This window comes from Montipora foliosa, chromosome 3 (assembly GCF_036669935.1).
Source record: "Montipora foliosa isolate CH-2021 chromosome 3, ASM3666993v2, whole genome shotgun sequence".
In the NCBI taxonomy this organism is placed as follows: Eukaryota; Metazoa; Cnidaria; class Anthozoa; order Scleractinia; family Acroporidae; genus Montipora; species Montipora foliosa.
The window spans coordinates 64410207-64422706 of record NC_090871.1 but is presented as its reverse complement, the minus strand read 5'-3'; the positions used below and the strand labels follow the sequence as shown (position 1 = coordinate 64422706).

The 12500-nt window shown below is 38.2% G+C and overlaps 1 protein-coding gene across 1 annotated transcript in view; it reads left to right on the top strand.

Moving 5' to 3' along the window:
• Positions 1–12500, top strand: part of LOC137997942 (coiled-coil domain-containing protein 150-like) — a 30855-nt gene that overhangs the window by 1457 nt on the left and 16898 nt on the right. The window contains exons 3-10 of the mRNA XM_068844272.1: positions 327–370; positions 711–803; positions 5586–5818; positions 6823–6907; positions 7643–7735; positions 9866–9934; positions 10074–10166; positions 12292–12375. Of these exons, the coding sequence (XP_068700373.1) occupies positions 327–370; positions 711–803; positions 5586–5818; positions 6823–6907; positions 7643–7735; positions 9866–9934; positions 10074–10166; positions 12292–12375 (794 nt within the window). The remainder of the gene's footprint in view (positions 1–326; positions 371–710; positions 804–5585; positions 5819–6822; positions 6908–7642; positions 7736–9865; positions 9935–10073; positions 10167–12291; positions 12376–12500) is intronic.

The window sequence follows — 12500 nt, the reverse complement described above, 5'->3', positions numbered from 1 at the left end:
AGACATAGCAAATCTCCTGATGCTTATGCTGTATTTCATTTTCACACAACGCAAGCAGACGTAAGTATAAGCACAGGCACAAGGAAAGGAAAAATTTTGATCCTTGTGCTTCACAGTGTTTGCGCTTGTGCTCACGCTTGCATCAACCCTGTTTTCACAGTGAAATAAGTGTTTTTATGCTTAGGCTTGTGAAGGTGTCGCTAGTGAAAAGCAGGATTAATGTTCCGAGCTTGCTCACCCTAATCCAATGCCACAATGATTCCTTTGAATTCTGCATTGACATTTTCAATTATTTTCTTTCAGCAATTATTTCTTTATTCTTTCAGTGAACAGTGATTCCCAGTTAACAACTTTAACATCAGAACGGAAGGTCAGTCCATTAAAATAATGTAATTTACTGCAATATAATTTTGGTACCCACACAGTCCTTCCTTCTGTAAAACGTTTCTGTATGAGGCTAAGCATCAATGCCAGTTGTTGCTCTTAATTTCCCGTTCTTTTCGAGTATATACAATGTACATTTTACCATGCTCAAAATGATGAGTTTGTCAGTAATGACGCCACTTTAGGAGAGGAAAAAAAGTGTCTGCGGTGATCCTCGCAGTGAATCTTTGACTTGTTTACTGGAAACTGTGAACCTTGGTTAAAATGAGTTAAAAACTCACTGGAAAAAGGGATAAAATTGATAATAATTGTTATCTGTTTGTCAGACATTAGATACAGATATCACACGACTGGACAAAGAAAACAAAGAATTAAGGCAGCAGTTTGAGCGTTTACGAAAAAGTCACGAAGACCTTAAGGTCAGTACCTTTGTAATCAAAAAGGTACTTTATTTTTTCTATTGGTAATTTTGACAGGTATTATGGATGATTGCAAGGTAAGTCTTCAGGTCTCCTTTTTTAAATACTGGCCACTAGACAGTAACAGACTCCCATCTTATCTGCAAGCCAGCTAATGGGGCCGTCTATGCATGTTCATTAAGGAACCTATCATAAAATATTGCAAATACGTTGTGAAGGGTGAAATTGCTATCTAGTTAGGCACATAAATATACTTGAGAACTTCAGAAGTACATGTACAGTGTAAGGTAACATTTTTAAAAAGCCCAACTGCCAGCAAGCAACCAGTCAACATTTTGCAAAGTACAGTATACATGTAGAAGAGTTGAATTCAGAATCCTTGAAGACAAATTAATTCCACCTATGGTTTAATAACAAGGAATTTGAATTTGTGACGGCCATAATGCAAATTCAACACTTTAACCATTGGACTGTGCAAAGTCCATCATTTCATATCATACATTGTAATTGACTTAGTCCATGGATCCAAGATGTCTTTCCCTGGTGAAAATCTTTGAAGGATCTTTGAAGATCCTTAAAGACTCCTTAAAGATCTTTTTGAGGATCTTTCTAAGGATCTTTTCTCAAATCCTCAAGGATCCTACCTAGGATCCTTAAAGATCCTTAAAGATCTTAGCCTTTCTTGCCAAGATCCTCAAAGATCCTTGCCAAGATCTTCAAGGATCCTTGAGGATCTTCGAAGATCCTGTCCAAGATCCTTGAAGATCTTCGAAGATCCTGTCCAAGATCCTGTGCAAGATCCTCAAGGATTTTTAAAGATCCTGACCAAGATCTTTGAAGATCATCAAAGATCCTTGAGGATGTTGAAGGAACCAACCAAAGATCCTTGGGGATCTTCAAAAACCATATCCAAGATCCTTAAGGATCTTCAAAGATCTGGTGCAAGATCCTTGAGGATCTTCAAAAACCCTTGCCAAGATCATTTGCAAGATCCTTGAGGATGTTTATGTTTAAATATCATTTAGGACTTTACAGGAACTTAGCCAAGATTATTAATTTTACTGTCCACCTTCTCACCCTGAATTGCACTTATTGGACTGCAGTTTGATGTACAAATTCTTTTATTTAACCTGGAAAAAGGAGCTTTCTTTCTGTAAAAGAGAAACTTCAATACATAAAATGCTTCATTTGTCTGTAAACTATTTATGTTATAATGCTAAGTATGATTGAAGTAAAATAACAACGATGAATCATGGGAAATCAATATCCGACTTTATTTGCTAGCATTCTTTATTGAACTGAATGAAAAACAGCCACACACTACGATTCTCACTTGAGTAAGATGCAAGTGAAGTTTGGTAAGGCTTATCACCCTGGCTTGCTATCCAAAATTGGCACTAACTCCTGGGTCAAAGGGATGGGAAGAATACAATAAAAATCTAACAAACCTTAACAAATGATGCACTGACTATTATTTTTCACAGACTTGATGTGGATCAAGTTGTCTTTGACAACATTGTTGTTTTAACATTGAAACTCTGTGACAACTTTGCTCACATCTTATTCAACTGACAATCATAGTAGCTTTTGGAGTTATTTGGTCACATGCATGGTTATCCATTAATTAAAAGTCTAGCTGCATACAGTAAACCAATTTCTCAAAATTACCTATAATATGACTTGAATGTATATTAATAATCATAGAAACAATAGAGATAAAATATAGATACTCATACAGTTTTTATCAAGTACTCATTAATATCGAAGATATGGCTGGGAATATTTAAAATATTTTCACAAACAGCCATTTTTATTGAGAAAATGTTTCTTAAAAATAAGACAAAAACCTTAAATTGTAGCCTAGAAAAACAGCGAAAGAGAAACATTACAAGTACAAGTACATGTACTACAACAATAACGTTTGATTTTACCTAACACATTTGTATTTATTTCATTTTATCTATCTTTTTATTACTAATTTTTTTCTTCACTCAGTATTTGGTGCTATTGTCGGCTGAGGCTGCTTTTTGAGAACTTTTTCTGAATATTTTGCAGTTACGCATCCTGAAAGAAAAACAAAGCCATAAGGGCAAATTACTCATATTGATTATCATGAATTCCACATGTACTCGCAAGTCATGCCGTGGAAGTGGAAATAAATGTGCGTCACCTAACCTTTAATTTGAAAATTGCTATGAACCTCAGACACGTAGCATTTACAGAGAATCGAAGGGATCCTTTGCCAATCATATAATTTGCAACAACCACTCTTTTGATGTAAACCTTATTACTAGTAAGTAATCTTGTTAAAGGTTCACCTATTTTTTACAGGATTAGAGCAAGTAAGCCGAATTATAATCCTTGCCTGTACAAGTCAAATTATTTTGGGACTTGAAGTTTGAAAAGTTCGAATTTCGGCTAACTCAATGTTGTACGCAATTAAAATCTTTTCGAAATAAAACGTTTTGTTCCAGTATTACCATATCATTTTAAATGTGAATGCTTCATTGCCATGCAAATTAAACACACAAAGAATCTTAACCCCGAGAGATTTGAATTGGTTGAGTTAGCCGATTTAGTCTATCGTCATTATTAAGAATGTTCAATAAGTCATCAACTCAAATATTATCTGCTTATAATTAGCGCCTACCTTTGTACTTGGATTGCTGTATGCATTTCCTCGTTTTGAATCAGTATTTAAAGGGCAAAACAATCATGAATCATAAGATTTATGCTCGTTGATTCAAACTTAGAATAAAACCGCCGAACGAAGAGGAGCCATCGTTGGTGACTGCTGACCAAAAGGGAAATGGCTCACTAGTTTCCAGTCTTATCTCTCGCGTTTTATCCAAGATGGCGGAGGATTACAACCCTCCGATTCATCGGACTGTACTTTAAAGAAAAAGTGAGCAAAAATCATAGCAGACTCATCGAATTAACCCTTAAAGGAATGTGAAAAGATACTGATCGAGCCGATTCGTCACTAGAGTCTCTAGATGTGGCCCTGAATTCTGTATTTTAGCCCTGGTATTTTTTTAAAGGATTACGTGCTGACACGAATTCTTTGATATTTCGAGAGTATGTAGTACAGTATATTGTTTCATATTGCTTCTGGCCCGGCCTGCAGCTATTACGAGTTCATCAAACAAGGTAATCTGTTACTGATATTTCCGACAATCAATGGATTACATCAGAATAAACGTTTTCGTTTTAATTGATTCGTGTACAGCGTGATTATTTTTATGTTCAAAGTTTGGTTCCTTAACGATGCTTGAGGGTACATGTACGTAATACCTCATAGGATCTTTAGGGATTTTATACACTTCACTCCTAAAAAGGTCCTTATAAGATCCTTATCCTTGAAGGATCAAGATCACTCTAAAGATCCTTTTTAGATCCTTGAAAGATCCTCATAGGATCTTTCAAGGATCCTAACGGAGAAAGATGACTTGCGAGTACATGTGGAATTCATGATAATCAATATGAGTAATTTGCCCTTATGGCTTTGTTTTTCTTTCAGGATGCGTAACTGCAAAATATTCAGAAAAAGTTCTCAAAAAGCAGCCTCAGCCGACAATAGCACCAAATACTTTAAGGTTCCTTTTAAGATCCGTGAAGGATCCTCATAGGATCTTTCAAGGATCCTAATAAAGTTCCTTTCAAGATTACTTTAAGGATCCTTCTAAGATCCTTGAAGGATCCTCATAGGATCTTTCAAGGATCGTAACAAAGATCCTTTCAAGATCACTTTAAGGATCCTTTTAAGATCCTTGAAGGATCCTCGTAGGATCTTTCAGGATCCTGATAAAGATCTTTTCAAGATACCTCTGAAGATTCTTTTAGGATCCTTAAAGGATCCTCATACAATCCTTGAGGATCTTTCGAGGATCCCTTTAAGGTTTCTTTCAAGATTACTATAAGGATCCTTCAAAGATCCTCAAAAGATCCTAGTATGATCTTTAAGGATCCTGTCAAAGATTTTATTAAGATCCTTTCAAGGATCCTTTTAAGATCCTTGTAAGATCCTCAGTCACTCTTTGAGGATCTTCAAGGATCCTTTTGAGGATCTTTCCAAGATTTTGTGTGTGGATCTTGGTAAGATCTTTGCAAGATCCTGATAATTTCCTCAAGGATCTTGATGAAGTATCCCAAGAGTCCTCAATGTTAGAAAATCTTTGAAGATCCTTTAAAGATCCTTCAAGGATCCTGTGAAGATCTTCATCTTTAAAGATCTTTGTCAGGTCTTTGAAGATCTTTGAAGATCTTTAAAGATCCTTTAAGGATTTTCACCAGGGTTTCACCAGGCATAGGCCATTTGGACATTTGGATCATCTGTTTCAACTTAAGTCGAGTTATTTTCATCAGACATGTGCAAACTTTAGTCCAGTCGCAACTAATACTATTGCTGTTTGAGGTGTACAAAAGAAATTACATGACTTGTTCACTCTACAGCTGTAGCTGCTTGATAACAGACAAGAGGACAACTGAAAAATTGGATTGAAATCCATGACTGTCACATCTGTATCACCTATTGGGTGCTCCACCCATTGAGCTGCAAGTCAGAAATCCTGCGGAGCGAGGCCATTTACTATATCTACAAGTCATGTAGTTGGTTAATCATTAGACATGCCATTTTAGTAAAGTTTAGATTTCCTCAAACCTGTGCCAATTTTAGTTTTGCTGAAGTTTTGTCAGTTAATAATGTGCTTGTTTTAGTTGGGCATTACAGTGTTCAGTGTTCACAAATGCACAGACAAATTAATTTTGTTACAAATATTTCAGGGCAAGCATGAAAACATCATGTCTGAACACCACAGAGCGACCAATGCGTTAAGGACCACCACAGCTGACAACAAAATTCTAATTTCACAGCACCAAGGTGCTTTGCAACGCGAAAGGGAGCAGTGGAATGTGCGCATGGCTGAACAAGAAAGAATGTTGGAAAAGGCCAGGAGTGAGATGGCACAAGAAGTTGCCAGAGAGAAGGAGAAGCAACAGTTGTTGGAAAATGAAAAGTATGTTGATGTGGAGCTGAGTGTATATTAGTTTACTGGCATTTTCTTAATTCTGCAGAATCTTGTCTCCAAGTGCCAATGGCCAAACGGCGTTTTGGCTTCCATCAATCAAACTTCCAATGCCAAGCCGAGAGTTGGTACAACCTAATATTCAAACTTGACTCCGATGGAAATCTGTACAAATCTTTTTACTGAAGAACCTCTAAAAATATATCAATGGTATTTAACCTTTGAACCAAACAAAACTTCAATTCACTTTCGAGAGGTGGAGTCAATCTTCCCAGCTACATGTATGTTAAGAAATATGATTGATGGAAGCCAAAACACAGTGGCCCTTAGCACTTGAAGGTGAGATTCCGCAGAATTATGAAAAATGCAGAAAAACAATGGAGGAAGTATTTACATGTACCATCTACTAAGTGGTAACTACTGTAACACAACTTGTATAAGAATAGTTATTATTTAATAATTATTACGATGATGCGCTTGTTGAAAAAAAAAAACAACTATCACGTCTGAGTATTGTGCTTAATAAGGTGGCATGATGTATTTAACCAGAAGACTTGCAGCATGCAGTCAAAAATTAATGTTGCGATCCACACCATAGGTCACAACATCACGACACAAATGATAAATTAATAATTACTTTAATATCATTGTTCTTCATCATGATAAATAACCAAAACCTATTACACAATACTCTATGTGGACAATTTTGACACTATTTAAGTTAACATCAGTTTAGCAGGACAATAACCTATAATTTGTTATTGCCCAAACCGAGTTTCAAAGGCTTAGCTTGCGGACAGTCAAACACAAAGAGAAAAGGATAATTTACTAACCAATCCTAAGGGTCTTGTCACATAGTTTCAGGACCAGACAATTATCAAGATTACTTTTCATTAAACTGACATGGACAACTTTTCAAGAATGGCCATGCATGAGTTGATAGCAGGATCACTAAAAATAATTATTTGATTCAAAAGTTAATTTGCATTCTTTAGATCTGTTTTGAAAGAGGACATAAACAAGCTCCAGAGGCAGTTACTGGATGAAAAAAGCAAAACCCAGCAACAGAAACAAGATTTTGTAAGTTTTTAGGAATCATAAAAGTCATCAATAATTGATTATTACGTGCTGTTTCATATATTCATCACAAAGTGTCCTCTTGCCTTTCTCGTCAACTCTAACTTCCCTCCAAAACATATAGGATGTTTTTAGTTGCTCTTTTACATCACATCAATGAGTGTATCTTGTTATAGAAAGAAAAAAACAAAGGAACTTTATTTAAGTTTCTAGTCATTCTAGTGCAGGAGCACTAATTGGGGATACTGTAAACTGAAATTAACAATTAACGCAAATCAAGTCAAATGTTAGTTTTTGAGGAGAGGGGAAACCGAAGTATCCGGAGAAAAACCTCTCGGTGCAGAGTAGAGAACCAACAACCTCAACCCACATACGACGCCGAGCCCGGGAATCGAACCCGGGCCACATTGGTGGGAGGCGAGTGCTCTCATCGCTGGTGTTTTATAGTGTCAATTGCAGCAGCTCTCCTAACATTATGTGATTGGCTTAATACCCAAGCCAAAAACAAGAGGCTAAACATTAATTAAACAATGACTTCGCCTTAAAAACCATAGAAGGTGCTTCCAATACCAAGCAATGACTGGTTACGAGAGCTGCTACATTACCGAACATTGCCATTGTGTCAAACATTGCTGGGGGTTAATCCTTTCAATATTATAAAGACATTCCCTTGAAATTGCCGCAACTGGTGTGAGCTACCTTATGCAGAAATTGTGCTGTTGTTTATTGATTTCTAAGGATGTAGAAGTCTTAAATCTCCGCGCCAAGATCGATGCCATGACGAAAGAAAGGGAGCAGTTATCAAAGGAGAGCGACCAGATTATGAATGAGGTATCATTTGTTGCTTTCTGTCGAGTTTCATTCAATGTACACACACAAAATAAAACTTATTACTTTGGCTTATGAATGAAATTAATGTATATATCTGAAGTGTGGGGTATAGACGAAATGTAGAAGTGATCCTGGTGCCTAACTGGACAATCTAAGCAATTGTCCCTTTTTAAAAGACACTTGAAAAATTCAGGTGGCTTCGGCGGGATTCAAACCCACGACCTCTGCGATGTTGGTGCGATGCTCTACCAACTGAGGTGTGAAGCCACGCACTTAGGAGCAGGTCAGTTTGCTGCCGGGCTCCAGTGTCCTCTTGAAAAGATTCGATGAATAAAAGAAATGTATATATGAATTTGTTTAGTCAAGTGCGAGGGCCACTTTTAAATTTCGTCTATAATTGGCACTTCAAATATATGCACATCTCTTTCATGCCTTCCTCACAATGTAGCTCAATTATAGAGCATCCGATAGTAGGGCTGCCATGCGGGAGGTCGTGAGTTCAACTCTGGCCGGACCATCACTCAGGGTCTTTAAATAACCGAGGAGAAAGTGCTGCTATTGTAATGACATCTGCAAATGGTTAGACTTTTCTTGGAAGTCTTCTCGGATAAGGACTATAAACCGTAGGCCCCGTCTCAACCTCCCTGTGGGACGTTAAAGAACCCACACACTAATCGAGAAGAGTAGGGGATAAAATTCCCAGTGTTGTGGCTGTCCTTTGTGAGTGCATGGGTGGGTGGGTATAGCAGGTCCACATCAGCTGAATAGCTGCCAAAACTTCAACCTGCTTAAACAAATAAATCACAAACAAGCAAGTAATCGGAAGCTCGTACGTAGGTTCGACTCCTGCGCCAGATTTTTGAGCCCGTCAGTACACTACACATTCAATATAATGCGCAGCAAAAGCTATATTGTGAAAGTAGGACCAGGCCGCACTATGCTACAAAAAAATAATAATAATTGTCACCAAATTTCCATTTCCGAAAGGAAATGGCAATACCCAATACCCAGCAGTATTGTGACCGAAGAAGAATCGATAGAAGAAGAATCGATAGAAGAAGAATCGATAGAAGACTAAGGCGAATGCAGCCAAACAGAGTCAGTGATTTTTTATATATTGCGTTTTGCATTTTTTATCTTCCATCAAAGTTGAAAATAGTGTTTTGACCGGGAAAGTAGACAAAGTATAGTACAAAAGCAAACGCGACAAAGAATTGAAAAACGCTGATACCGTTTTGTACATCGAACTGTGACAAAATGGTCCTGCAAATTTAAGTTGAGCGGAATCGGACAAAAACGTTTTGAGTTGTAGTTCCGTGAAAGGACGACTCTTAAAAGTGCCCATATCCTAATTTTTCTCACTTAGTCATCTGAATCTACACATATCTCATAGACGTTTCGCGAAAAAAAAATTGCGATTTTCCCAAAACGCGATTTGAAAATGAAATTAGAAAACCTTTAAATTTGCCGCCATTTTGGCTCACCATCGATTGCTTCACAAAATTTCAAAAAAAAAAATTTCCCCTTGCAGCTTAAACATCTAGAAAAGGACCACTTGTGTGTTTGCTTTCAGAACCTAACATTGAAAAAATAACGTTCTCATAAAAGAATAGTTTTTTGGATTCAAAACTGCTTTTGAGGGGCATTAAAGTAATGTTTATTTTATTGTCATAGCACAAATACTGACGAAATAAGAACGTTGTAAAAAATTGACACCTCGAACCTGTGATGAGACACGCAAAAGAATTCTTTTTTGCATCCAAAACTGCTTTTGAGCAGCATTAAAATGATGTTTATTTTATTTTCATAGCACAAAGACTGACAAAATAAGAGCGTTGTAAAAAAAACTGACACCTCGAAACTATGACGCGACCTTAAACGTGTAAAAGTTTGACGTCTTCTGGTCAAGGTGTCCTGAAAACGCACTTGTTTTTGAGGATAAACATAGCACTGGAAGGGCATATTATTGTCCAGTTAGGGTGTATTACGCATAGAACTTTGTAGTCCTCTGCTAAAAGCGTCTTCAGTGAAGTCGCACTTGTTAAAGAACTGTAGCCATCAGACTTTTTTCCTTTTTATGTAGTAGCGTCACTTGCTTGAAAAAGGCCAACATAGTTAATTTTCTTGCAGGTGAACCAAGCAGTGAGTGACTTTTCAAATGAAAGAGACAAAGTTGTCGGTGAGCTTCGACATGCTCAGGTAATCAAAATTACAGCTGAATCTTGATTGAAGATCTCGGCTTCCACCACACAATTAAAGAGGTCGAGTTTTGTCATTGTGCTGGTCAATCTCTCTTGTATTTTCGGTCTGAACTAAAACATTTCAAAATTTTCCCCAGGAAGAGATTCAAGGTCTGGAAGAATCAAAGAAGTCACTGGCGGAGGAAAATCAAAGACTGTTGGAAAGAATTTGTGCCTTAGAGGATAAACAGGTTTGTATGTTCAATTTGATGTTGCTTTATCCTTTATCCTGCGCAAATACTGGCATGAATTTTCTAAAGAAAATTTGGGATTCCTTGACCTGTGACGTGTAGTGAGAATTCTAGGGAGCTTATGCATGCGGCGTTTTGAGACGCGGACGGCAACCGGAAGTGAGTAAGGTCGTTCCCAGGGTCTCTTTACGATGAAGACCCTGGGAACGAGGCTGGGAAGTGAGCTGTTTTTCCTCTTACCTTGTCTTCATTAGTCTCCCTCGCAGCCGTTTTTAGTCTCGTCACGCAACGCTCCTCCCCACAGGGGCGTTGCGTGACGAGTCTAAAAACGGCTGCGAGGGAGACTGTGTCTTCATATAACCACAGTTACATTGCTAAGTATCGTTTCTCCCTTAGATATCATTAGCATAAGAATCTGGGAGACACCACTGTTCTTGCCGTCCGCGTCTCAAAAACGCGCGTGGTTAAGCTCCCTATAGGGAGCTTTAGCAACGACGACAGCAAAGGCAACGAGAACGTCGTCGTTAAGAGTGAATTTCGCGTTATTGCAATCGCTTCGCGACTATTTCAAGCAATTTAACGCGAAAAAGGTGTAGCAAACCGTCAAGAACGAAACTGGGATGAACGGCGCTCAATTTAGGGGATAAAATGAAAATTTATCCTCAAGCGCTAACGTTCTCCCAAAAACCTCAAATTTGGTCATTGCACGTTGTTGTTTCGCTGACGACGGCAAAGAAATTGACAAAAGTGAAAAGATGCACGTGCAGAGCGTGCAAAGCTATTGTTTTTGCTCACTAAATATGCAAATTTGTGACGTTCTCGTTGCCGTCGCCGTTGTCGTTGCTAAAGCTCCCTATTCGATTTAGACGCGCTTTCACAACTTAAGGCGAGAACCACCAGATGTGAAAATAGTTTCTGGCGTTATTTTCGTGTTTTTGATTAAAAGGGGCGTTTACACGACAGAGCAAAAAGGCAACGGAGTGGATAAAGAAGGAATTGGTTCCAATAACGTTTGTAAGGAAACATTAAAGGCCGGGACACACTAGGCGATAAGTGGCTGCGACAAATCGCCTTGTTTGACACGGTTAATTTCATGAAAATCATTGTCGCTGCGGCAGAATTTTGTCGCCGCGATCAGTCGCACGAATTCAAACCAGTTTGAATTCATGCTACTTATCGCAGCGACAAAATTAGCGAAAGCAGCGTTGTCGCATCGTGTGTACACTTCCGGCAACAAGTCGCTGCGACAAAATATAAATGAACCAATGAGAGAGCGTCATATGGTCAGCCATATTGAATTAGAAAACTAGTTCACATTCCCCCTCATACGAGATCACTGCGTGTGCTCCGAACAGGCGTCGTGTCGCAGCGACTTGTTTTGCAAGTAGTACACATGGAGCAACTTGTCGGAGAGACATGTCGCTGCGACTTATCGCCTAGTGTGTCCCGGCCTTAATTAAACAATAGAGTGTTTCTGTCGAGGAACTATCGGCTGATAGTTTCCCCGCGGAAATTTGGTGTTCTTAAAAACAAATGACAAATATTTGCCCGAGAAGCGAAGCTTCGAGGGCAAATATGCTAGTTTTAAGAACATCAAATTTCCAAGGGGCAACTATCAGACCGATAGTTCCGAGACAAACACTCTATTGTCTTTATTGTTCACTACTAAATTTTCTTCCGCGCGCCAGCTCAAAAATCATGTTGAATTATTTTCAACTTTATTAGACGAAAGCCGTGTCAGCCAATGTAAAATTTGAAAAAGAAAACAAACAAAAACCCTCTTAATACAATTTCGATTGTTTATTTTCCATAAGGCCGCTTGTTTACAGAGGTATTTTCAGCGGACGACTACTATCCATCCGGGTATGATAGTGTCTCTCCGCGTACGAACACTATCGCGTCACTTGATCAATTTAAACCAATAAGAATCCGAGAAAATTTAGTGGTGAACTATAACCTTTCATAGAACCTTGGCGTCACTTCTCGGAAAAGATACAAACTCATCGTTTCTTTGCAAAACTTGTCAGAACCGTTTTACATTTTATTCGTTTAGTTCGGTTTATGACCCATCGATTGACTGTGAATTTTCTGGTTTTTTTTTTTAGTATTTTTTTTATGATTTCAGGCGAGTCACAGCCAAATAGAAGACGCCATGAAGAGCATGATGGAGTCCAAGAACCGGCTTGCCTTTGAGAAAGGAGGTCTGCAGGTATCTCGCACGAAAACGTTGTCATTTAGTTGTAAAATGTCTGAAATGACATAAATCAGAATTGTCTTGAGAAACTCCTGAAAAGGTCAAATTGCCGCTGCGGTATAAAATAACTTTGTTCTTGT